The sequence below is a fragment of the Jaculus jaculus genome, chromosome 2 (genome assembly GCF_020740685.1).
Source record: "Jaculus jaculus isolate mJacJac1 chromosome 2, mJacJac1.mat.Y.cur, whole genome shotgun sequence".
NCBI lineage: Eukaryota > Metazoa > Chordata > Mammalia > Rodentia > Dipodidae > Jaculus > Jaculus jaculus.
The window spans coordinates 115,668,156-115,695,874 of NC_059103.1; the positions used below are offsets into that span (position 1 = coordinate 115,668,156).

Here is a 27,719-nt window from a genome sequence, read left to right on the forward strand (position 1 = left end):
GCAGAGATAGAAGGATTGCTGTGAGTTTGAGGCCACTCTGAGACTCCATAGTGAATTCCAGGTCAGCCTGGGCTAGATTGAGACCCTACCTCGAAAAACCAAAAACATTAAAAAATTAAAAATAAATAAATAAATCTTAAGGAGGGGAATTTTAAAAAATTGGCACAGATAATAATCTCATTTCAGGGCTGGAGAGATGGCTTAGCGGTTAAGCGCTTGCCTGTGAAGCCTAAGGACCCCGGTTCGAGGCTCGGTTCCCCAGGTCCCACGTTAGCCAGATGCACAAGGGGCGCACGCGTCTGGAGTTCGTTTGCAGAGGCTGGAAGCCCTGGCGCGCCCATTCTCTCTCTCTCCCTTTATCTGTTTTTCTCTCTCTGTCTGTCGCTCTCAAATAAATAAATAAATAATAATCTCATTTCAGTCAGTCCTTCTGTGCCTCAGTTCCTTGTCAAATGGGGTCAATACCACCTTACAGAACTGTGGGGAGAATTTTAAAAATGAGTATGTGTAAGCACTCAGGAGGCAGAAGTTGGAGGATCGCTGTGAGTTGGAGGCCACTCTGAGACTACACAGAGAATCCCAGGTCAGCCTGAGCTAAAGTGAAACTTTACCTGGAAAAACAAAACAAACAACGACAACAAAAAGGCAAAATGAATCATGCCTAACAAATAACAGGTGTTCAACCTTACAGAAAACAGAGCAATACAGAGTTGGGGATATAGCTCAGTGGTAGAAAGCTCATGCAGCGCCTAGATTCATACCCCAGCATAAGATGGAATGAACGAAGGAAGGAGGAAGAAGACAAAGAGGAATACCGATCAAGCCTGGAATTCCAGGTAGCCTAATACTTCCTTATATTTTAAAAGGAAAATAAAACTTAAAAATAACTAAGGTTTACCAGGCATAAAAAAAAAACCAAAATATTACATGACGAATCAAATCTTTTCTTTCCTAAAAAGAGGTATAGCAGAGGTAGCACAATGTAAGGGGAAAAACACGCCCTATTTGGCAAGAGAGAGTTCCATTCTCACAATGAATGAAAGCCACTTCGTCTGCACTGTCCTGGCCAATCAGATCGTCTGAATCTGCTCTTTGTACTACAGGCCACAGCAGAAAGATCTTGGTCCCCTCTCCTCTCCCCAGAGGTTTCACTTCAAGAATATTCTCTCCCAGGCCACAGACACTTCCTGTGCCGGACCCATCTCTTAATTGTAAGTACTTTGAAATTAAAAACTCCTTTAAAACCTTACATTAGCACTGAAAGTGTTTCCTTTAAATGTGATTTTTCTTATTTTGTTCCTAACTTATTTTCACCTGAAGAAAAACAAAAACAATGCTTTCTTATCTAATTACTTTAAATTTTTAGTAAATGTAATCAAAGTCAGCAATTATGTGATAAGCATTTTCCTTCAGGCCTTGCCTTCAAGGAGTATAAGGCTGGAGTCTGAATACTGCTTTCAGTGGGAAATGCATATTATGTGCTGTACTTATTTGATCATTCTCTCTTTATTTTAATGCTTGTTTGTGTGTGCTGGCCTAGCTCCTTTGTTTATTAAAAACATTTTATTAATTCAAAAAGATTTAGCCAGGTATAGTGGTGCATGACTTTAATCCCAGCACTCCAGAGGCAGAGGCTGGAAGATTTCTGTGAGTTCTAGGCCACCCTTGAATTCCCATTGTGAACGTTAAAAAAACAGACTAGGGCTGGAGGGATGGCTTAGCAGTTAAGGCGCATGCCCGCAAAGCCTAAGGACCCAGGTTCAATTCTCCAGGTCCCACGTAAGCCATATGCACATGGTGGCACATGTGTCTAAAGTTAGTTTGCCGTGGCTAGAGGCCCTCGCGTGCCCATTTTCCCCACCCTGTCTCTAATAAATATATGTAAATATTTAAAAACATATTAGGATCAAAATTTAATTGTGGTATTCATGGATGTGGCAGGAATTTATAATAGCATTAGAAACCTCCTGGGACCTACATTGTGTTTCAGTTCCTGTTGCAAAGCTTCCCCATGATTTCCCACATTGAAAAGACAAGTCATCTAGGGATATACTGCTTGCTTGCCTACCATGCATAAAGCCTTTGGTTTAAAAAAAAAAAAAAAAAAGAGGAATAGTTAAAAAATAGATAAATACATATTTATTTTCATTTATTTTATTTCAAGGTAGAGTTTCATTCTAGCTCAGGCTGACTTGAAATTCACTCTGTAGTCCCAGGCTGGCCTCCAGCTCACAGAGATCTTCCTACCTTTTATCTCTGCCTCCCAAGTGCAAGGATTAAACTCCTAAACCATCTCGCTCAGCTATTTTTTTTTATTTATTTGGTTTTTTTTTTTTTTAAGAAATACATTTTATTCTTGAACCAGGTGTGGTAGTGCACACCTTTAATCCCAGCACTAGGGAGGCTGAGGTCGGAGTATCATTGTGAGTCTGAGGCCACACTGAGACTACATAGTGAATTCCAGGTCAGTCTGGACTAGAGTGAAACCCTTCCTCAAAAAGAAAAATTAAAAAATATTCTACTTATTTATTTGAGAGAGAGAAAGAGTGTGCCAGGGCCTCCAACCACTGAAAATGAACTACAGATACATGCACCACCTTGTGCATCTAGCTTACGTGGGTTCTGGGGAGTTGAACCTGGGTCCTCAGGCTTCACAGGCAAGCACTTTAAGCACTAAGCCATCTCTCCATCCCAAAGGTTCAAGCCTTAAATATGGGGAAAAGAAATTGTAGCCCCGGGCTTTGTTGTTTCGCAAATAGCTAGCTATCTCTAGTTTTCATCATAAAAGATGAAATGAAATAAGTACTAATTATAAATTCTTTTTTTTGTTACCACGTGGAAGCAGTCACATACTAAGCAAATATTCCCACAGTGCTTGCTACATCCCTAGCCCTAATATATATACACTTCAGAAAGTTATAAAGACAAAAGAGAGAGAAAAGACATCTAACAGCCACACCCACTACCCAGAGGTAACCGCATTCCTTCTAGCATTTGATTATTCAAAGCAATGCAAAAGGAATTTGAATACACATCCCTTCCTCGTTTTCTAAAATACCTTTCCTTCAAGGCACAGTGGGAAGCCGCCCCAAGAATGATTCCGGTGAACTTTGGGGTTTGGGGAGATCTGGAGTGGGGGGCCTGGGGGGCCTGGGAGGTTCGGCCTCCCGCCCAGCTCGGTGGCCTAGGGCGCGCGGGGTGACTCAGCCCTCCTGCTGCGGACCAGCTGCGCAACGCCCGCTCCGACGGAGCTCACGTTCCCGGAACATGCCATTGTGAAAGGGATGAGCTGCAAAGACTGCAATTTCTTTGCTTCTTAGTTGCTTACGAAATTAAAGAGCAAAGTGTAGCCCGGGTGCAGCGTGGCACTCCCGTAAGCATGCATCTGGAGGTCGTTTGCAGTGCCTGGAGGCCCTGGCGCGCCCATTCTTTGTGTGCCTCTCTCCCTCTCCCTCTCTAATAAGTAAATAATTTTTTTAAAAGAAAAAAAAAAATCAGCTTGGGCTGTTACATAAGACCCAGTCTCAAAAAAAAGAGCCGGGCGTGGTGCAGCGTGCCCTCGGAAGGCAGAGGTAGGAGGATCGTTGTGAGTTCCAGGCCACCCTAAAACTACACAGTGAATTCCAAGTCAGCCTGGGGTAGAACGAGACCCTAAAAGAAAGGGGGGGTGGATATAGACAGCCTTCAAATTTAGAAGTCTTCCTTTCCGATCCTACCCACGCTGCTCAGCCCGTGCCATCGGATAAACTTTATCTATTCTTTTTGTTTGTTTTTATTTATTTATTTGAGAGCGACAGACAGAGAAAGAGAGAGAATGGGTCCTCCAGCCACAGCAAACGAACTCCAGATGTGTGCACCCCTTGTGTATCAGGCTAACGTGAGTCCTGGGGAATAGAGCCTCGAACTGGAGTCTTTAGGTTTCACAGGCAAGTGCTTAACTCCTAAGCCATCTCTCCAGCCCTATTTATTCTTTTTGTTTGTTTTCTTTGGGTTTCTGTTTGTTTGTTTTCGAGGTAGGGTCTCACTCTAGCCCAGGCTGACCTGGAATTCTGTAGTCTCAGGCTGGCCTTGAACTCACAGCCATACTTCCACCTCAGCCTCCCGAGGGCTGAGATTAAAGGCGTGCGCCACCACAAGAGCAGTTTGCAGGTGAGACAGGGGGTGCCGAGCGGCGCGGGATGCTGCAGCGCCCAGGCTCCGTCCTACCGCTGCCCGCAGACCCGACCCGCCACGGAGCACCGACCCCTCCGGGCTGGTCCGCCCGGTTCTGCCACCTTGCACAGGCAGCAGCTGACAGTCTGTCTCGGGAGGGACTCCGCTAGCTGTCCCGAGAATCCAGAGGCATGTAAGGTCTGGTCTGCGGTGACACTCGCTGGCCGGAAGGTGAAAACCTCCGCGCCGCAGCCTCAGTCACCCCGGGCTAGAGCAGGCTGACGGGTGAAAGCCCATTCCCAGACTCAGTGCTGCGCACGCCGGGAGACCACGACCCTCTACTTTCCCTTCGCCCCCACGTCCCCATTCACTCCGGAGAAGCCCCGCCTCTGCCCGGCTCCACCCCCGGGGAAACCACGCCCCTCAGCCCGGGACGCCAGCTGCCACGACCGGCTCACTCCTGCACCGCGCGCTGTCGGTGAGGCTGGTGCACCGCCTCCAGAAGGAGCCTGGAGCAGCCTCGGGGCACTTTATCACACCATGAAGGCAGAACATCTGTGTTGATACAATACCATTCATTAACATACCGACCTTATTCGGCTCTTTTTTTAAATACGTGTACGTTTATTTTTACTTGTTTATTTGAGAGCAAAAGAGGCAGATAGATATGGTATGGGCGGGCCAGGGCCTCCAGCCACTGCAAACGAACTCCACAGGCATGCGCCGCCTTGTGCATCTGACTTATGAGAGTCCTGGGGAATCAGCCTCGAACTGGTGTCCTTAGGCTTCACAGGCAAGCGCTTAATCGCTAAGCCATCTCTCCAGCCCCTTATTCGGCTCTTTAAAAATATTTCGTATTCATTTGTGATGAAGGAGAGAAAGAGAATAGGCATGCCAGGGCCTTCAGCCCCTGCAAATGAACTCCAGACATGTGCTCCACTTTGTGCATCTGGTTTTACGCACCTACTGCGGATTTGAACCTGGGCTGTCTGACTTTGCCAGCAAATGCCTTTAACTGCTGAGCCATCTCTCAAGCCTTGAGTAAGGCATCATAGAGATTGGGGAAGGTGTATCAGGATAGTCATATATTTCTGATGGTCTGCTTTTCTGACCTACCATTTGCTGTTATCAGCAAGTGGACTTTTGGAGCTCTGCAAAAATCTAAAGAACGGTTAAATTAGAAAGTCTTGATGGGCACGCCAAGGCCTCCAGCCACTGCAAATGAACTCCAGACACATGTGCAACCTTGTGCATCTAGCTTACCTGAGGAATTGAACCTGGGTCTTTTGGCTTTGTAGGCAAAAGCACCTTACCCACTAAGCCCTCTCTCTAGCCTAAGAAAGAAACACACTGTCTTTAAACACACACACACACACACACACACACACACACACACACACACACACAGCCAGACAAGGTGGCGCACGCCTTTAATCCCAGCTCTCGGGAGGCAGAGGTAGGAGGGTCACAGTGAGTTTAAGGCCACCATGAGAATACATAGTGAATTCCAGGTCAGCTTGGGTTAGGGTGAGATCCTATCTCAAAAAAATTAAAAAAAAAAAAAGAGGGGGAGTGGCTTAGTAGTTAAGGTGCTTGCCTGCAAAGCCAAAGGACTCAGGTTCAGTTCCCCAGGACCATGTAAGCCAGATGCACAAGGTGGCACATGCATCTGGAGTTTGCAGCTAGAAGCCCTGGCATGCCCATTCTCTCTCAAATAAATTCAATAAATAAATCAACAAAAATCTTGTTTTTGTTGTTGTTTGTTTGTTTGTTTGTTTAAGGAAGCTGGGAGTGGTGATGCACTCCTTTAATCCCAGCACGCAGGAGGCAGAGGTAGAGGATTGCCATAAAAGTATTCTCATGTAACATGTGTAGTCCTATAAACTAAAACATTATATATGGGGAACTGGAGAAATTGCTCAGTGGTAAAAAGTGTTTGCAAAGCGTGATGGCTGGGGTTCAATACCCCAGTAGCCACATGAAACCAGACAAGGCTGGAGAAATGGCTTAGTAGTTAAGGTGCTTGCCTGCAAAGCCTAAGAAGTCATGTTCAAATCCCCAGGTCCCACATAGCCAGATGCACAGTGACGCAAGTGTGCAATGTCACACGTGTACACAACAGGCCACACATATTTGGAGTTTGTTTGCAGCAGGCTGAAAGTCCTGACACATCCGTTCTCTCTCTGCTTCTGTCTCAAAAAAAAAAAAAAAATCCAGACACACAAAGTGGTGCATGTATATATCTGGAGTTCATCTGCAACGACCAAGCTGCCCTGGTGCCCATATCCTCTCTTCCTTTCTCTCCTTTTCTCTCTCCCCTCTCTTTTTTGGGGGGAAGGAGTTTGAAATGGGGTCTCACTCAAGCCCAGGCTAACCTGGAATTCACTCTGTATTCTCAGGGTGGCCTCAAACTCATGGTGCTCCTCCTACCTCTGCCTCCCGAGTGCTGGGATTAAAAGTGTGCGCCACCATGCTCAGTTTACAAATAAATAAATTTTTAAAAAGAATGTCTTGTGGCTTATGATACTTTAGTTCCTTTTCCAAGGAACATCTAATTCTGCATTGAATCATTAGGAGATGAGAGCCATCTTTTAAAACATAGTTTATTATTTTAGGCCAAGTGTAGTGGCACACACCTTTAATCCCAGCACTCAGGAGGCACAGGTAGGAGGATCACCATGAGTTCTAGGCCAGCCTGAGTATACAGAGTGAATTCCAGGTCAGCCTAGACTAGAGTGAAACCCTACCTCCAAAAACAAAACAAAAAAACAAACCTTTATTATTTTATTTATTTATGCAAGAGAGAGAGAATGAATGAATGGGAATGCCAGGACCTCTAGTCAGTACAAACAAAGTCCAGATGCATGTACTACCATGTGCATCTGGCTTACATGGGTACTGGGGAATTGAACCTGGGTCCTTAGGCTTCGCAGTCAAATTCCTTAACTGCTAAGCCATGTCTGCAGCCCCAAGAGCCATCTTTTAGGGGAAGATACCCAAAAGGCAACAGAACAAGACAAGGACATGACTAAGTAGTTTGAACAGTAAATGATACTGGACATAATAGAAAATTAATCAAAACACAGATTTATTTTACTTATTTGAGAGAGAGAATGGGCATGCCAGGGCCTTCAGCTACTGTAAATGAACCCCAGATGCGTGTGCCACCTTGTGCATTTGGTTTATGTGGGCTCTGGGGAATAGAACTTGGGCCCTTTGGCTTCACAGCCAAATGCCTTAAACTTTAAGCCATCTCTTCAGCCCCAAAACAGGGATTTAATGTTCTTTCTCTGTGCCTCTACCAGCAAAGCTCTGGTGACAGCCTGGTCAGCTAGGGTCTCCATCTTGTGCCACTTCCTTACCAGGTGCTTCCTCTTTGTGTTTGTTTTAGACAGGTACTTTTTTTATGTTTTGTTTTTTCAAGGCAGGGTCTTTCTCTAGCCCAGGCTGACCTGGAATTCACAATGTACTATAAGGTTGGCCTTGAACTCATGGCAATCCTCCTACCTCTGCCTCCCGAGTGCTGGGATTAAAGGTGTGTGCCACCACGCCTGGCTAGACAGGGATTTTTTTACACTTTTTCCAAAGAGCTAACCCACTTATTATAGACCAAGAGAGACAAATTTGAAAGAGAGAGAGAAACAGTTACAGAGAGTAAGTTTGGGCATCCTGCCACTGCGAACGAACTCAACACATATGTCACTTTGTACATCTGGCTTTATGTGGGTACTGGCTATCAGACTTTACAAGCAAACATCTTTAATCTCTGATCTATCTCCCTAGCCCAACTATGATTTTGTTTGTTTGTTTGTTTTGTTTTTCGAGGTAGGGTCTCGCTCTAGTCCAGGCTGACCCGGAATTCACGATGTTGTCTCAGGGTGGCCTAGAACTCATGGTGATCCTCCTACCTCTGCCTCTTGAGTGCTTGGATTAAAGGTGTGCACCACCATGCCTGGCTCCATGATGTTTTTTTTTTTTTGAGGTAGGGTCTCACTGTAGCTCAGGCTGACCTGGAATTCACTATGTAGTCTCAAGGTGGCCTTGAACTCACAATGATCCTCCTCCTCTCCCTTCAAGGGCTGGGATTAAAGGTGTGCACCACCACTCCTGACTCTTAATTAAAATATTTTATAATGCTTATAAAAAAAGAGGTTGAAAAAGAAATTTTAAAAAAAGAGGTTGAAACAGAGACACATCACTGGCAAAAGTTCTGAGAATAGATCCAAGTATGGTGGCATATACCTTTAATTCCAACACTTAAGAGGCAGAGGTAGGAGGGTTGCCATGAGTTTGAGGCTACCTTAAGACTACAGAGTGAATTCCAGGTCAGCCTGGGCTAGAGCAAGACTCTACCTTTGAAAAAACAACAACAAAAATTGTCAATGAACCAGCATGATGGCTCATGCCACCACTCAGGAGGCAGAGGTAGGAGGATTGCTGTGAGTTCAAGGCCACTCTGAGACTCCATAGTGAATTCCAGGTCAGCCTGGGCTAGAGTGAGATCCTACCTCAAAAAACAAAAAACAAACAAAAAAAATTGTCAATAAAATGTTGTTAGAAAGAAAGAAATGAGGGCTGAAGAGATGCTTAGCAGTTAAGTTGCATGCCTACAAAGACAAAGGACTTGGGTTCAGTTCCTCAGGACCCATGTAAACCAGATACACAAGGTGGCACATGCATCTGAAGTTCATTTTGCAGTGACTGGAGGCCCTGGTATGCCCATTCTCTTTTTGTCTATCTGTTTCTTTCCCTCTCTCTCAAACAAACAAATAAATAAGTACTATTTATTTTTAAATTTATTTATTTACTTGAAAGAAAAAGAGGCAGAGAGAGAGAAAGAGAGAATGGGCATGCCAGGGACTCTGCCACTGCAAATGAACTCCAGATGCATATGCCCCTTGTGCATCTGACTTACATGGGTCCTGGAGAATTGAACCAGGATCCTTTGGCTTTGCCAGCAAATGCCCTAACCACTAAGCCATTTCTCCAGCCCAATAAATAAAAATTTTTAAATGTTTTTAAAAATTATAAAATAAAAAAAGAATATCACTTTTTAAAAAAGAAAGAAATTAAAAAGATTGCCCTGAGTTCTGTAGCCTGGGGCTGCAGAGTGAGCTCCAGGTGTGGTCAGCCTAGGATAGAGTGAAACCCTGTCTGGAAGCAAAACACAAAGCATTTACCATCCTGAAGAAATGAAGGGAACCTGTGTGCTCTGAGACCATTCTCTCTACCCAGGACAGAATATCAGAAAGCAAGTAGTATACTCGCTCTGCTAGAATATCTAGAGCTACTATAGTTTAAATTTTTAGTGTTTTTCTTTGTGATTTTCAAAAGTTGTGCTGCAAAATTCTTTTTTTAATATTTTATTTATTTATGAGAAAGAGATAGATAGAGAGTAAGAGAGAATGGGCATGCCAGGGCCTCTTGCCACTGCATACAAACTCCAGACACTTGTGCCCCCTTGTGCATCTGGCTTACATAGGTCCTGGGGAATTGAACCTGGGTCCTTAGGCTTTGCAGGTAAATGCCATAACAGCTAAGCCATTTCCCCAGTCCCCTGCTGCATAATTCCTAAGTGGCAACATCTCAGGGCCTGGCATACAATAAGGGGAGCCAAGCATATCCTAAGGGTTTGACTCAACAAGACAGTTAAAAATACCTGCTGTGAAAGATTGTAAGAGCCAAAAGAAGGGTAGGACTCCTTACAACATGCTCCTCCAGGTACAAAATAGCCTGCATATCCATGACCTTACAGTGCCTGGCACTACCTACACAAGACCATCATAATAGGAGGAAAAGGGGCTGGAGAGATGGCTTAGTGGTTAAGCGCTTGTCTGTGAAGCCTAAGGACCCCAGTTCCAGGCTCGATTCCCCAGGACCCACATTAGCCAGATGCACAAGGGGGCGCACGTGTCTGGAGTTCATTTGCAGTGGGTGGAGGCCCTGGTGCGCCCATTCTCTCTCTCTTTCTCTCTCTCTATCTGCCTCATTCTCTGTCTGTCACTCTCAAATAAATAAATAAAAATGAACAAAATTTTTTTTACATAGGAGGAAAAGATCATGACATCAAAATAAAAGAGAAATTGATTGAGAGGGTGAAGGGGTATGATGGGGAGTGGAGTTTCAAAGAGAAGATGGGGGAGGGAGGGAATTACCATGGGTTATTGTCTGTAATTATAGAAGTTGTCAATAAAAAATAAATAAATAAACAAAAAAAATACCTGCTGTGTGCCTAATACTGTACTTGTTCTGAAGAAACTATGATCAGAGGTCCTGTCCGCCATGTTATCATCAGTGACTGAGGCTCTGACCTGACAGGATTTGAATTACACAATTTACTGGAACTCCCTGAGCTTCTAGTTCCTTGTACTGCAAACAAAATAATAATTTTATTTATTTGTTTGTTTGTTAGTGAGAGGGAGAGAGAGAGAAGGGAGGCAGACAGAGAAAGAATGGACATGCCAGTGCTTTCAGCCAACAAAAATAAACAAATAAGCAAATAAACTCCAGACACATGTGCCATCTTGTGTATCTGGCTTATGTGGGTGCTGAGGAAACCAACCTGGGTCCTTTGGTTTTGCAGGCAAATGCTTTATTTAACCACTAAGCCCAAAAGAATGATTCCTACTTCACAGAACTTTGAAAATTAAATGGGTAATGTACATCTACTATAGCATCCGATGTAGTGTAGAAACAGTGAACTTCAGTTGATGTTGCTGACAAGTATGTTTAGAAACCATGAAAAAACTTCTCTTCTGTCATCTGTGACCACTCTCCATTATGACCACTCTCCACATATATATAAACCAAAAAACAAGAAAAGAGGATGGGAGACATGGCTTAGTGGTTAAAGCACTTACCTTCGAGCCCTAAGGATCTAGGCTTGATTCCCCAGTACCCACATGAGCCAGATACACAAGGTGGCTCATGCATCTGGGGTTTGCTTGCAGTGGCTGGAGGCCCCGGTGTACCCATTCTCTTTATATGTATCCTTCCTCCCCCTTCTCAAATAAGTAAATAAAATGTTTTTTAAAAACTAAAAATCTTGGGCTGGAGAGATGGCTTAGCGGTTAAGCGCTTTCCTGTGAAGCCTAAGGACCCCGGTTCGAGGCTCGGTTCCCCAGGTCCCACGTTAGCCAGATGCACAAGGGGGCGCACGCGTCTGGAGTTCGTTTGCAGAGGCTGGAAGCCCTGGCGCGCCCATTCTCTCTCTCCCTCTATCTGTCTTTCTCTCTGTGTCTGTAGCTCTCAAATAAATTAATTAATTAAAAAAAAAAAAAAACTAAAAATCTTGCAGTCAGGAATGGTGTGAATTCCAGGTCAGCCTGAGGTAGAGTGAGACCCTACCTGGAAAAACCAGAAACAACAAAAAAAAAATTTTTTTTTTTTTTTTTTGATTTTTCGAGGTAGGGTCTCACTGTAGCCCAGGCTGACCTGGAATTCACTAAGGAGTCTCAGGGTGGCCTCAAACTCATGGCGATCCTCCTACCTCTGCCTCCCGAGTGCTGGGATTAAAGGCATGCACCACCACGCCCGGCTTGTTTTTGTTTTTTTGAGGTAGGGTCTCGCTCTAGCTCAGGCTGACCTGGAATTCACTATGTAGTCTTACGATGCCCTCAATCTCACTGTGATCCTTCTCAGTCTGATTTTTTTTTCCTTTAAAAAATAAATTTTGGAAGCCAGACGTGGTGGCACGCACCTTTAATCCCAGCACTCGGGAGGCAGAGGTAGGAGGATCACCATGAGTTCAAGGCTACCCTGAGACTCCTTAGTGAATTCCAGGTCAGCCTGGGCTAGAGTGAGACCCTACCTCAAAAAACCCAAAATAAATAAATAAATTTTGGGCTGGGCGTGGTGGTGCACACCTTTAATCTCAGCACTCAGGAGGCAGAGGTAGGAGGACCAACCCTGAGTTCGAGGCTACCCTGAGACTACAGAGTTGATTCCAGGTCAGCCTGGGCTACAGCGAGACCCTACCTCGAAAAAACAAAAGTGCAGTTGTGGAGTAGGCTATTTTCCACAGTTTACTACTTCTGAACACTATCACCAGTCAGGCATTTGTTTCCCTTCTCATGGATACCAGGGACCTGTCTAAAAGTAGTACATGAGCAACCCGATTTCATCGCCTTCCCTCATGAGAAATACCTGCTCACCTGACAGTTCCCTGAACTCTTCCCCTGGGGCCTATGTTGCCTGAGCGCTGGAAATGCTCTTGACGATGAAGATCAAGTTCATCTAATGCTGGTGTAGCCAGCCAGGTGCAGTTCCTCCACAGAGGGACTTTCAAGAACAGCTCTGGGCTACACACACACCCATTCTTTCCTTTTCAGCGCCCATCTACCCAAGACCCTGTGTTGACAATGCAGCAGGCATCCACAGTCGTCGTGACTCAACCTGGATTCGTTCGTGCACCTCAAACTTCCAACTGGCAGACGAGCCTGTGTGATTGCTTCAGCGACTGTGGTGTCTGTAAGTACGAGGGGAGTACCCCCACGGTTGGCATGATGCCCACGTCCTTCTCCCAGTTATCCCTCAGCTGTGTGATAAAAGAGTCTCTAGGCATTTGCATGTCTGACAATGAAATGTTCAACCAAAAAGGCCTCTGTAATAATTGGAGTAGATTATTCTCGAGTCTCTTTTTTTTTAATTTTTAAATTTTATTAACATTTTCCATGATTATAAAAAAATATCCCATGGTAATTCCCTCCCTCCCCCCTGACACTTTCCCCTTTGAAATTCCATTCTCCATCATATTACCTCCCCATCTCAATCATTGTACTTACATATATACAATATCAACCTATTAGGGAGTAGATTATTCTCTAGCTCATCATCTTACCTCTAAAATCAGTTCTGGGCCGTGTGTGGTGCACCCCAGCAGTCTGAAAGCTGACATGAGTTCGAGGCCCATCTGGGTCTACATAGAGAGTTCCTGGTCAGCCTGGACTATAGTAAGACACTGCCTTACAAAACACACACCCAAAATAAGTTCTGGAGTGACAATAACAGTAAAAGAGATCGCTGATTCTTAAACTAAACCATCTGGGCTTAATAAGTATAGATTATACTTAAATATTTCAAGTTTAACTATTTTTTAAAGATTATTCCATGGTTACACATAATTAAAACCCTAATTTTATAGTTATATCATACCCAGTACACTGGAAGTAGTTTTCACCCATGGTTTCCACATACCCTAAGAGATTATTTTAATTTATACATGTAGGTTTCCCTAAAAATAAAGAATTCAGAATTCTGAAGGAAATTAGCTTGTCACTGAAAAAAAAAATGTCTCTGACTCTGCTTGGTTTTCTTTTTGTAAGATCTTTGTTATATTATACAAATGCTGGTTAAAGCACTTGTTTGCAAAGCCTGAAGACCCAGGTTTGATTCTCTAGTACCCAGGTAAAGACAGTTGCACAAAGTGGTACATGTGTCTAGAGTTTGTTGTAAAGGCAAGAGGCCCTGGTGCACCCATACGCAATACCTCTCTCTGCTGACACACATATAAATAAAAATATTAGTCTGGGGCTGAAGAGATAGTTTAACAGTTAAGGCACTGGCTTGCAAAGCCAAAGGACCCAGGTTTAGCTCCCCAGGACCCACGTAAACCAGATACACAAGGTGGTACATGTGTATGGAATTTGTTTGCAGTGGCTGGAGGCCCCGACATGTCCATTCTCTCTCTGCCTCTTTCTGTCTCCCTCCCTTTCTTTCTCAAATAAATAAATAAAATATTTAAAAAGCAAACAAAAAATATTAGTGTGCAGAGATGGCTCAGTGGTTTAAGATACTTGCCTGCAAAGCCTAATGCCCCAGGTTTGATTTCTCAGTACCCACAGAAAGCTAGATGCACAAAGTGGCATATGTACCTGGAGTTCATGTGCAGTAGCTAGAGGCCCTGGCATAGCCTTTCTTTCCTTTCTTTCTTTCTTTCTTTCTTTCTTTCTTTCTTTCTTTCTTTCTTTCTTTCTTTCTTTCTTTCTTTCTTTCTGTCTCTCTTTGTTTGCAAATAAATTTATATGTATGTATGTATGTGTGTGTGTGTATATATATATAGTTTTTTTGAGGTAGGGTCTGATACTAGCCCAGGCTGATCTGTAACTCGCTCTATAGTCTTAAGCTGCCCTCAGACTCATGACAATCCTCCTACTCTGCCTCCTAAGTGCTGGGATTAAAGGCATGCGCCGCTACACCCAGCTTAATATTTCTTTTTATATGAGATCTTGGCATAGTGGTGCATGCCTTTAATCTCAGCACTCAGGACACAGAGGTAGAAGGATTGGCATGAGTTTGAGGCCAGCTTAGAGTGAGTTGCAGGTCAGCCTGGGCTAGTGTGAGACCCTACCTCAAAAAAACAGACAAAAAAGATTATTGAAAAAAATGTCAAGAACTAAATATAAAATAAAATTTAGACTGTCCAAACCCCAAACAAAAATCTCGGTTAGTGTGATTATGCCTACTAAGACCTAAGTGAACTTGGCAGAGAGGAAGTTTGGAAATGAGACAGGGAAGCCCAGGGGACAGAGCACTTTGTCTGAAGCCCACTCCATTGCCCCAGCCTACATGGCATTCTCTAGCCCAACAAAATGTCTACATGGGCAGGGTGTGGTGGCACACTCCTTTAATCCCAGCACTCAGGAGGCAGAGGTAGGAGGATTGCTATGAGTTCAAGGCTACCCTGAGACTCCATAGTGAATTCCGGGTCAGCCTGAGCTAGAGTAAGACCTACCTTGAAAAAACAAAAACAAAAGTCTACATGGCATTCTTAGACATCGAAAGCAAGTACAGGAGACTTAAGTCACCAGTGCAGTGGAACTTTAAACTTAATCAAGTTAACAGTTAACCTTAACTGCTGAGCCATGTCTCCAGCCCCACAGGTTAACAATTACATTGAGGTGCGTAGAAAGGAAAACATTCTGTAGGTCATGGAGCAGCTGGGATTGTTTACCTGCTGTCCTTCTCATACTAGGCAAATGATCACCTCCACATCTCAGGACATTAGTTCAGCATCTGCAAGTCAAACTGATAATGAAGACTACAGTAGAAAACAATCCCTGAACACTTAATCCTCTGTCCCTACTTATAACACTGTTAAATGAATATCTAAGTTCTTTTTTTTTTTCCTTTTTCTTATATTTAATTTGTCATATATAAGGTTTTTATACACAATCAGTGTGCATTTTAACAGTTCATAATAAAAGTCAATCAAGTTTATCTAAATTGTTAACCTGGCTGCATGGCACATTTGACATTATTGCCCACATAAAAAAGGGAAAATAAATGGATTTACAATAACTTTTGGCCATTTTGGGTTCTGAAGTGTCCGTACACCTATCCTTTTAAACCAAATGTATCTGAAAAACATCTTTCCAGAGCATACAGTTTAGATTTTACACATTTTCTCACCAGTATTTTTTTTCTCTTTTACTACAAACAATATTGACTAAAAAAGGCAGAAGGGAGGCAGTGTCTCATAAAAATATTCAATATAAAAAGTGGACTAATTGAAATAAGTGGCCCCTTTCCCCATTTTTACATTCTAAACAATGATTCCATCAAGACAAACCATTAAAAAGTGTTATTACACTGATATTTTTCTTTTTTTTTTTAATATTTTTTATTGATTTATTTGAGAGTGACAGACACAGAGAGAAAGACAGATAGAGGGAGAGAGAGAGAATGGGCGCGCCAGGGCTTCCAGCCTCTGCAAACAAACTCCAGACACGTGCGCCCCCTTGTGCATCTGGCTAACGTGGGACCTGGGAAACCAAGCCTCGAACTGGGGTCCTTAGGCTTCATAGGCAAGCGCTCAACCACTAAGCCATCTCTCCAGCCCCTACACTGATATTTTAATAAGAAGGCCTGAGTTGGTAGGGAAAAGAACAGTCAAAAAAAACCTGAGAAGGGAAGTAAGGAAAGCTCATTTAATACATTTACAATAATTTACAGCCATCTCTTTCCTTCTTTCTTTCTTTCTTTCTTTCTTTCTTTCTTTCTTTCTTTCTTTCTTTCTTTCTGTCTCTCTTTGTTTGCAAATAAATTTATATGTATGTATGTATGTGTGTGTGTGTATATATATATAGTTTTTTTGAGGTAGGGTCTGATACTAGCCCAGGCTGATCTGTAACTCGCTCTATAGTCTTAAGCTGCCCTCAGACTCATGACAATCCTCCTACTCTGCCTCCTAAGTGCTGGGATTAAAGGCATGCGCCGCTACACCCAGCTTAATATTTCTTTTTATATGAGATCTTGGCATAGTGGTGCATGCCTTTAATCTCAGCACTCAGGACACAGAGGTAGAAGGATTGGCATGAGTTTGAGGCCAGCTTAGAGTGAGTTGCAGGTCAGCCTGGGCTAGTGTGAGACCCTACCTCAAAAAAACAGACAAAAAAGATTATTGAAAAAAATGTCAAGAACTAAATATAAAATAAAATTTAGACTGTCCAAACCCCAAACAAAAATCTCGGTTAGTGTGATTATGCCTACTAAGACCTAAGTGAACTTGGCAGAGAGGAAGTTTGGAAATGAGACAGGGAAGCCCAGGGGACAGAGCACTTTGTCTGAAGCCCACTCCATTGCCCCAGCCTACATGGCATTCTCTAGCCCAACAAAATGTCTACATGGGCAGGGTGTGGTGGCACACTCCTTTAATCCCAGCACTCAGGAGGCAGAGGTAGGAGGATTGCTATGAGTTCAAGGCTACCCTGAGACTCCATAGTGAATTCCGGGTCAGCCTGAGCTAGAGTAAGACCTACCTTGAAAAAACAAAAACAAAAGTCTACATGGCATTCTTAGACATCGAAAGCAAGTACAGGAGACTTAAGTCACCAGTGCAGTGGAACTTTAAACTTAATCAAGTTAACAGTTAACCTTAACTGCTGAGCCATGTCTCCAGCCCCACAGGTTAACAATTACATTGAGGTGCGTAGAAAGGAAAACATTCTGTAGGTCATGGAGCAGCTGGGATTGTTTACCTGCTGTCCTTCTCATACTAGGCAAATGATCACCTCCACATCTCAGGACATTAGTTCAGCATCTGCAAGTCAAACTGATAATGAAGACTACAGTAGAAAACAATCCCTGAACACTTAATCCTCTGTCCCTACTTATAACACTGTTAAATGAATATCTAAGTTCTTTTTTTTTTTCCTTTTTCTTATATTTAATTTGTCATATATAAGGTTTTTATACACAATCAGTGTGCATTTTAACAGTTCATAATAAAAGTCAATCAAGTTTATCTAAATTGTTAACCTGGCTGCATGGCACATTTGACATTATTGCCCACATAAAAAAGGGAAAATAAATGGATTTACAATAACTTTTGGCCATTTTGGGTTCTGAAGTGTCCGTACACCTATCCTTTTAAACCAAATGTATCTGAAAAACATCTTTCCAGAGCATACAGTTTAGATTTTACACATTTTCTCACCAGTATTTTTTTTCTCTTTTACTACAAACAATATTGACTAAAAAAGGCAGAAGGGAGGCAGTGTCTCATAAAAATATTCAATATAAAAAGTGGACTAATGGAAATAAGTGGCCCCTTTCCCCATTTTTACATTCTAAACAATGATTCCATCAAGACAAATCATTAAAATGTGTTATTACACTGATATTTTAACAACAAGGCCTGAGTTGGCAAGGAAAGGAACAGTCCAAAAATGCCTGAGAAGGGGAAGGAAGTAAGGAAAGCTCATTTAATACATTTACAATAATTTACAGCCATCTTTTTCTTTCTTTCTTTAAAAAAAAAAAGCATAATATCAGATCACAAAAAGGAAATTCTCGGCTATATTACAGATAGAATATCTAAGTTCTACTATGAGCTTCCTGGCTTCTCAAAAGATTTTCTTTTCTTTTTTTAAATTTTTTTTTATTATTATTATTTTTTTTTGGTTTTTCGAGGTAGGGTCTCACTCTTGTCCAGGCTGACCTGGAATTCACTATGGAGTCTCAGGGTGGCCTTGAACTCATGGCAATCCTCCTACCTCTGCCTCCCGAGTGCTGGGATTAAAGGCGTGCGCCACCACGCCCGGCTATTAAAATATTTTTATTTGAGAGACAGAAAATGACATCCTTTCCATGTGCAGACATTCCTGAAACGATTTGGGGTGGAGGTGATGAGAGCCCACAGAAACGGCAGAGAATGACTGTACCGGAGGATGTGTGCAGGCTCCATGATCTGGATGGTCATTTGTGCCAGTGGTGGGGACAGAGTGGAGTAACTTGTGGCCCTGCTTTCGTGTGTTCAGGTATCTGTGGCACATTTTGTTTCGTGTGCCTTGGGTGTCAAGTGGCAGCCGACATGAACGAATGCTGTCTCTGTGGAACGACAGTCGCAATGCGGACCCTCTACCGAACCCGATATGGCATCCCTGTGAGTCTCTCGCCTTCCTTTGCCATCAAATATGGAACTGTATTGAACACAGTTGTAAGCATGGGCGCTGTTTGATCACATCCATGGTCTGAATGGACTTGATAAGATAGAGTTCTGGAGCTCATGGAACCATATGTCCAACTGCTATAGAGACAGATACTCCAGTCATCTGATCTCCTTCTAAGTCTCTCCTGAGCACTCTAGAAAAGAAACACTCATGTTTGCAACATTACTAATGACATGGAAGAGGATTATTTAGGACTCACGATGCTCTAGGCACTTAACTGCCATGCCATCCTTGTGAAGTGGGGGTCCACAATATTTTACAGTTGAAGATTTCAAAATTTTAAGAGACACCCAGAGATGTGCCCTATCACTAGAGAGAGACAGTTCAAACTGTTCATGCAGGGTAGAGTCTCAGCTAGGGTTATACACAGAAACAGCCAATAGGATGAGTGAATTGTGTATCCATATGTTTATGCATATGTGCACACTTATTTCTCTATAATCACACCAAAATATGTATATATATGTATATACGCATATATATATGCATATATATATATTATATATATATATATATATGTCTCCATGTATGTATATATGTGCAAGAGAGGGAGTGGGAGGCAGTGACAAAGACAGACAGACAGAAAGGACTTTATTTTATTTATTATAAATTAAATTAAAGAAAATAAATAAATAAAATTATAATTATGGAAGTTGCCAAGTTCAAAACTAGTAGTCAGTTGGCAGTCTAGACACTCCAGGAAGAATTGCACCATTTCATGCCTCTATTGGATCGGGACCATGCTGCTGGTCACCTATCTGAGGCCCACCATCCCCCCTGTTCCTCCTGGGGCTCATCTTGTGTCCTGACCCTCACCACATGAAGTCTCTTCTTCCTTCACTCTGTGGTGCTTACCATGGGATCCAGCTGCTTCATACTTCCCCCAAACTATTTGCCCCAAATTGCTGGCCTAGAAAATGTCACCGGTTAGCTTTATCTGGCAGCTTTCCATTTCCAAGTTATCAAAGCCCTGAAGCTAATGTTTTATAAGTGATCTAATTTTAGTGGCTGGAGAGGCGGCTTCGCCATTCGAGGCATTTGCTTGCAAAGCCTGACAGCCATGTACCCACAGGGAGCCAGATCCATAAAATGACGTGTGCATTTTTAAGTCCCTTTGCAGTAGAAAGAGGCCCCGCCATCTCCCTACCTCCCTCTCACTCTCTCCTTGCAAATAAATAAATAAAATTTTTAAAAGTCTGGGAGGCAGAGGCAAGAGGATCAATGTGAGCTCAAGGCCACCCTGAGACTACATAGTGAATTCCAGGTCAGCCTCGAAAAACAGAACAACAAAAATTAAGAAAGGAAGGTAATAGTGCTCTAATTTTTCTTACTTGTCTTTTTTAAAAGTTTTTTAAAGGCTCCAGCCTTTTTTTTTTTTTTTTTTTTTTTCCGCAGTAGGGTTTCACTCTAGTCCAGGCTGACCTGGAATTCACTGTGTGGTCTCAAGTTGGCCTCAAACTTACGGCGATCCTCCTACCTCTGCCTCTCAAAGTGCTGGAATTAAAGGTGTGCACCGCCACACCCAGCCAGCCCTTTTTCTTTTTTCTTTTTTCTTTTTTTAAATTTTTATTAGCATTTTTCCATGACCTTTTTCTTTTTTAAATCATCAAGTCTTCTACATGCTTTATTCAGCTTCAGATTTAAGTTATATAGCAAATATGTATTCTTCCATTTACTTAAGAGCACTTGAGCCCCAGCTTCTTTGCCTCTTCCCTGAATCTCTTCCCAACACAGTCAGCGCTCAGATGCCCTGTCATTTTTATTGTGACATAATTGTTCCCTGAGCTTTGAGGTACTTTCTTTGAACTAGTAGCTTCCTGAGACAAGAGTGGGGGCAGGAGAAGGGTTAAGATTCTACTTCCTGAATCACTGTATTTAGCTGTTGGAATTGACAGTTGACTGGATTTCTTCTTATATTCTCAGAATTATGAAGTCCTGGAAAAGATGTCATGTCATAAGAAGAGGGAAGAGTGACACCATTTTCCTGAGTGAATCTGTTTAAACTCAGTGCTAGGAATGCTTCTCAGGAAGCCTGAATCGACAAGCCTTTATCCCAAGCAGGTGTATTTTAAATTTTCCTATCTTCCAACAGGGAAGTATTTGTAATGATTACATGGTGACTTTCTGCTGCCCTGTCTGTTCTCTTTGCCAAATCAAGAGAGATATCAACCGAAGGAGGGCCATGAATGCTTTCTGAGAACATGATGGTGAGTCCTTGTAAACTTGCCTTCCAGAGTCTTTAGGGTATGGGAATATAATTAAGGGATGGATAATAATTGTTTGAAATAACAATTCTGTAATAGTAATTTCTTTTTTCCTCAACTTTTATTAACATTTTCCATGATTATAAAAAGCATCCCATGGTAATGCCCTCCCCCCTCCAACTTTCCCCTTTGAAATTCCATTCTCCATTATATCCCCTCCCCATCTCAATCAGTCTCTCTTTTATTTTGATGTCATGGTCTTTTCCTCCTCTTATGATGGACTTGTGTAGGTAGTGTCAGGCACTATGAGGCCATGGATATCCAGGCCATTTTATGTCTGGAGGGAACACGTTGTATGGAGTCCTACTCTTCCTTTGGCTCTTACATTCTTTCTTCCACCTCTTCCGCAATGGACCCTGAGCCTTGGAAGGTGTGATCGAAATGTTACTCAGTACTCCAGTCACTTCTTTCCTGCACTATGATACCTTCTGCGTCATCCCAAGGTCACTGCCAACTGAGAAGATTCTCTACCCAAAGTGAGAGTAGCGTTAATATAAGGGTATAAATATTAAGAGAAGTGCTTACTGGGCAGTTTGATAAGCATAGTATATACATTTTTCCAAACATCAGCAGATATTACACTCCTAGGGCTCATGACTACCCCTGTTTTAAGTTTTCAGTATCAGGGATGTGTTTCCTCCTGTAATGAACATGCAAAGGTTTCTAACCACTGCAAATGAACTCCAGACTCATGAGCCACCTTGTGCATCTGGCTTACATAGATTCTGGGGAGTCAAACCTGGGCCCTTGGGCTTCACAGGCAAGCACCTTAACCACTAAGCCATCTCTCCAGCACTAGATTTCTTATTAAGAACTTTCGATCATAGTAAATACAAGAATGGTGAACTTTCTAAACTTCTCAGAATTATTTTGAATCATTTTGATCTATTAATGAAGCATGTACTACTTGTAAAATACCAGAGTATAGCTCTCCCTCTCCCAAAAAAGTCAAAAGCTGGGTGTAGTGGCACATGCCTTTAATCCCAGCACTCGAGAGTCAGAGTTAGGAGGATTGCCATGAGTTTGAGGCCACCCTGAGATTTCATAGTGAATTCCAGATCAGCTTGTACTACAGTGAGATCCTACCTCAAAAACTAAAATAATAATAATAATAATAATAATAATAATTTCTTATTTTGTTTAATTATTTTATTTTATTTATTTGAGAACAAGAGAAAGAGGCAGATAGAGATAGAACAGGTGCACCAAGGCCTTTAGCCACTGCAAATGAACTCCAGGCACATGCACCACCTTGTGCATCTGGCTTACATGGGTCTTGGGGAATCAAACTTGAGTCCTTTGGCTTCTCAGGTAAGTGTCTTAACTGCTAAGCCATTTCTCTAACCCTAAAAGAATTTTTTTTAACTCAAAAATATATTTCCATGGTGGCATACACCTTTAATCCCAGCACTTGGGAGGCAGAGGTAGGAGGATTGCCGAGAGTTCAAGGCCACCCTGAGACTACATAGTGAATTCCAGGTCAGCCTGAGCCAGGGTGAGACCCTACCTCAGAAAAAAAATACATACATACATACATACATACATACATACATACATATATACAGTTTCCAAACAATTTGACAAAAGACCTTATAAATAATTATAAAATGAGAATATTATAATATCAAAAGTCGGTATTATAGAGTATAATATTTATATTATTTGTGGTCTAAAGCATTGATCTAGTTAAACATACAAGTCCCTGTTGGAAGGAGACAATCTGTTGAGAAAAGCCAGACCAGAAATACAAGACCATCACCAGGAACAAGAGGGATACAGACATCTCTTGACCATCTTCTAGATTGAAATTGTATGACCTTCTCAGCAAGCTCAGCCTGGCGTGGTAAACACACATCTATAGACAGATGTACATGTATGTATTGATAGAACAACTAGAAGCATGTACACAATGTTTATAGAAATCCATCCATACACATGTGTAGCTCCTATCTGCTCTACTCATCAAGTGCCTTACCGTATTCAGTAGAATAAAAGCCATTATGTGGTAGTTCTTGATATGAATATCTACAAACACAAATACAAGCAGATGTGCATTTCCTTTTTTCAAATGTGCATTTCTAATAAATGAAAATATGACAATAAATGTATAAGTACACCAAAACAAAATACATTAGCAGTTTCTATTGTAGAAAATGTCCTTCAAAGCCAGGGGTGGTGGTGCATGCCTTTGATCTCAGCACTCGGGAGGCAGAGGTAGGAGAATCACTGTCAATTCAAGGCCAGCCTGAGATTACGTAGTGAATCACAGGCCAGCCTAGGCTAGAGCGAGGCCCTACCTCGGAAAAAAAAAAAAAAAAAGAAAGAAAAAGAAAAGAAAATGTCCTTTGAAAAGAGTAGACATAGACTAGCAATATTTGGAAATGCAGCATAGAATATCTCCACCTGAAATCCAATCAAGTCATTTTTCTAAGTAATTTTTCTCAGGATTATCAATGGAGGATATAAAATAGAAATCGACATTGAATTGATCACATCTCTATAGAATAGCTCAAGTATGCACTTAAAATAGTAATTTTTCATTCTTCTGACTTTTTTTTTTTTTTTTTTTTTTGGTTTTTCGAGGTAGGGTCTCACACTGGCCCAGACTGACCTGGAATTCACTATGGAGTCTCAGGGTGGCCTTGAACTCATGGCGATCCTCCTACCTCTGCCTCCCGAGTGCTGGGATTAAAGGCGTGCGCCACCATGCCCAGCTTAATTTTTCTATTTGCAATACTCCCTGTCAGAAGTGAGTGAGGACTGGGGAATTAATGGAATTCATGCCAGACTGGGGGAGAGACCTCATCTCAAGGAAAAAAAATAGGTGAATGATCCATACAAAGTCCTTTTAGGACTGAATAGATGGCTCAACAGTTAAGGCATTTATTTGTCTACAAAACCTAAAGACCAGGGTTTAATTCCCTAGTACTCACATAAAGTCAGGTGCACACAGTGGTTCATGTATCTGGAGTTCATTTGCAGTGGCTGGAGGCCCTGGCGCACCCATTCATTTTCTCTCTCTCTTTCTGTCTCTTCTTGCAAATAAATAAAAATTGAAAAAAAGGAAAAAGTTCTCCTTTGCCCTCCGCACACACACACACGGGGCACATCCATCTGCACACGTATATTCATGACCTCACATCACACACACCACACACGATACTCTACATACACACATGCAGACAACACACACGATAATAAATAAAATAAAGTTTCCTGTCCTTACAGATTTTATTCTCAAAAAGAAGAGAGAGAGAGAGAATGGTTGCGTAAGGACCTCTAGTTAATGCAAACAAACTTTAGATGCATGAGCCACTTGGTGTACCTGGCTTTACATGGGTACTGGGAAATCGAACCCAAGCTTTACCAGCAAGTGCCTTAACCACTGAACCATCCCTCCAGCCCCATGAATGCTTTTATAGATAGTATGCTGTTTTGTTCAGAGGAAGAAAATATCACATCTATGGGCTGGAGAGATGGCTTAGCAGTTAAGGCATTTGCCTGCAAAGCCAAATGAACCCAGTTCAGTTCTCCAGGACCCACGTAAGCCAAATGTACAAGGGGCATGGGGCACATGCATCTGGAGTTCGTTTGCAGTGATTGGAGGCCCTCGCAACCCATTCTCTCTTTCCCTCTCTCTCTTTCTACCCCCCTCCCTTCCTCTTTCTGTCAAATAAATAAAATATTAAAAAGAAAGAAAGAAAGAAAAAGCCGGGCATGGTAGTGCATACCTTTAATCCCAGCACTCGGGAAGTAGAGGTAGGAGGATCGCCATGAGTCGGAGGCCCCTCGGAGACTGTGTAGTGAATTCCAGGTCAGCCTGGGCTCCAGCAGAACCCTAACTCTCAAAGCCAAAAATAAAAATAAAGAGAGAGAGAGAAAGAAAATATCACCCCTATGAGATGAGTGAGTAGCAGTGTCTTGACTAAAGTAGTTTATTTTTATTTTTATTTTTTTTGTAGTATATTTTTATTTATTTGAGAGAGAGGGGGAGAGAATGGGCACTCCAAGGCCTCCAGCCGCTGCAAATGTACACCAGATGCACGTGCCCTCTTGTGCACCTGGCTTACGTGGATCCTGGGGAATCGAACCAGGATCCTTTGACTTTGCAGGCGAACACCTTAACTACTAAGCAATCTCTCCAGCCCCTGAAATAGTTTTAAGAGTGGGAACAAAAATGAAGTTTTTTTGTTGTTGTTTTGTTTTTGTTGTTGTTTTTGTTTTTCAAGGTAGGGTCTCACTGTACCTCAGGCTGACCTGCAATTCACAATATAGCCTCAGGGTGGCCTCAAACTCGCAGAGATCCTCCTACCCAAGTGCGGGGATTAAAGGCGTGCACCAACCACCACACCCTGTGAAATGGTGGAGTTTTTTGTTGTTGTTTTGAAGTAGGGTCTCGCTCTAGCCCAGGCTGACCTGGAATTCACTATGGAGTCTCAGGGTGACCTCGAACTCACAGCAGTTCTCCTACCTCTGCCTCCCGAGTGCTGGGATTAGAGGCGTGCGCCACCATGCCTGGCTTGAAATGGTTTTTAATAGTGAAGAGGAAGCACGTTGGTGCTAGGAAGTAGATAGCACTGAAACTGTGCGAGGATTTAAGACTGATTACAGGGCAAGTGGAAGCAAGTGACAGGGCAGTTACCTGGCCAGCAATAGCTGGCTGTCACCCCCACTTGGCCCCAGGTGAGGGAAGGATGGGGTACTGAAGTCCCTAAGGAGACAGCAGTGTGGTGAAGGCTCTGGGGAGAGGGGCAGCACCCCAGGGACACTGCAGCCCGAGGCAGCCCTGCAGGACGGGGCCAGGGAAGCTGCACCCTACCCTCGTTTACCCTCATCTCTCTGCGTCTCCCTTTGGCTAAACCCACCAGAACAGCCAAAGACCCGGCAATCTGTAGCTCTAGAGCCAGGCAACCTCACAGGGCACATACCAGGGTGTCAAGCACGGAAGGGGAGCAGATGGGCAAAGAGATCACCAATGTGATCGTGTAGGTGACTAACATGAATAGGAATGGGATGCTGCTTTTGACCAGCAAAAACATGTTTTAAGGAAAACCTTCTCTATGGACTTAGGGCCAATTGTATTGGAAAATATGGTATAAGCAAGAAAACAATGAAACACAAAAGAACTTCAACAAATATTTAGGAGCCAGATGTGATGGCACACGCCTAAAATCCCAACCCTCAGGAGGCAGAGGCAGGAGGATGTCTGTGAGTTACAGGCCACCCTGAGAGTACATAGTGAATTCCAGGTCAGCCTTGGCTAGAACAAGACCTGACCTCAAAAAACAAAACAAAACAAACAAACAAACAAAAATACATATATGTGTGTGTGTGTGTGTATGTATGTATGTATGTATGTATGTATTCAGGGCTGGAGAGATGGCTTAGCAGTTAAGATACTTGCCTGCAAAACCTAAGGATCCAGGTTCAATTCCCCAGTATCCACCTAAGCCAGATGCATAAAGTGATACATATTTCTGGAGTTTGTTTGCAGTGGCTAGAGGCCCTGGTGCACCCATTCTTTCCCTCTCTCTGCTCACAATAAATTAAATTAAATATTAAGGGCTGGAGAGATGGCTCAATGGTTAAGGTGCTTGCCTGCAAAGCCTAATGACCCAGGTTCGATTCCCCAGTACCCAAGTAAGAACAGATGCACAATGTGGTTCATGCATATGGAGTTTGCAGTGGCTAGAAGCCCTTCATGCCTATTCTTCCTCTCCCTCTCTCTCTCCCTCTCTCTCTCTCTCTCTCTCTCTCTCTGTCTTCTCTATTCTTCCTCTCTCTCTTCTCTGTCTCTGTCTGCATGCAAATAAATAACTGTTTTAAAAATATTTTAGAGCAAAAATTAGGGCTGGATGAATGGTCTAGTGGTTAAGGCCTTTGCCTACAAAGCCAAAGGACCCAAGTTCATTTCCCCAGGACCCACTTAAGCCAGATGCACAAGGGGGCACACCTGTCTGGAGTTTGTTTGCAGTGGTTGAAGGCCCTGGTGCATCCATTCTCTGCCTTTCTCTGTCAAATAAATAAATAAAAGACTAAAAACAACTTAAAAGTGAAAAATACACTGAGAATTTAAAATATTTTATATTTATTTATTTTATTTGAGAGCAAGAGGGAGGGAGGGAGACAGAGCAGATAGACAATGGGTGCATCAGGGACCTTAGCCACTACAAACTCGAGATGTATGTGCCACCTTGTGCATCTGGTTTATGTGGATCCTATAGAGTTGAAACTGGGTCCTTTGGCTTTGCAGGCAAGTGCCTTAACTGCTAAACCACCTCTCTAGCCTTAGATTGAGAATTTAACATTATTTTCTCTGCATCCCTTACAGGTGAAGAGCTTGTACCAAAGCAACTCCAATCAGCAGACACATTTTCAGCCTAAGTACTTCTCCATCCTATGGGACCAAAATAGAACAGATGTGTTTAATGATAAAATGATGGCATTAAAAAGAAATCAAAGTTTTGATTTACTTTAAATGGATGTTGTTCCTTAGCTTAGTTTCTCCCTACTCTCCTCACATATTCTGGCTTATAAATTTTTACATTACACTTTAAATGTCAACCAAATAAAGGATTTTACTAATAAAATTGTTTTGTTTTGTTCTGTGTGGTAGTAGGTACTAAATATAGGGTTTCATGCATGCTAAGTAATTTCTGTACCCCAACCTACACTTCCAGACATTACCAAGATTTTTTTTTTTTTTGCCAACGTATTTATGTGGCTGTCCATGCATGTGTGTAAGCATGTTCATATTTGAGTGGAGTGGACATATGTGAGCACAGTACATGTGTGAGGTCAATGCTAAATATCTCCCTTTATTGCTCTCCACTGTATTTATTCACACAAGATG

General features: G+C 42.6%; 1 protein-coding gene across 1 annotated transcript; it reads left to right on the forward strand.

The window, feature by feature from the left end:
* Positions 1–1,059: 1,059 nt before the first annotated feature.
* Plac8 (placenta associated 8) lies at positions 1,060–27,456 on the forward strand. The gene is made up of 5 exons (XM_004653396.2): positions 1,060–1,211; positions 12,483–12,621; positions 18,411–18,535; positions 20,695–20,809; positions 27,198–27,456. The coding sequence occupies exons 2-4, from the start codon at positions 12,513–12,515 to the stop codon at positions 20,797–20,799; spliced, it is 339 nt and encodes a 112-aa protein (XP_004653453.2). The 5' UTR covers positions 1,060–1,211; positions 12,483–12,512; the 3' UTR covers positions 20,800–20,809; positions 27,198–27,456.
* The last annotated feature ends 263 nt before the right edge of the window (positions 27,457–27,719 follow it).

Coding starts and splice junctions, on each gene's coding strand:
- Plac8 (XM_004653396.2), top strand. CDS start 12,513: ATGCAGCAGGCATCCACAGTCGTCGTGACTCAACCTGGATTCGTTCGT. Junction 12,622..18,410: donor CTTCAGCGACTGTGGTGTCT/GTAAGTACGAGG, acceptor TCGTGTGTTCAG/GTATCTGTGGCACATTTTGT. Junction 18,536..20,694: donor GAACCCGATATGGCATCCCT/GTGAGTCTCTCG, acceptor ATCTTCCAACAG/GGAAGTATTTGTAATGATTA.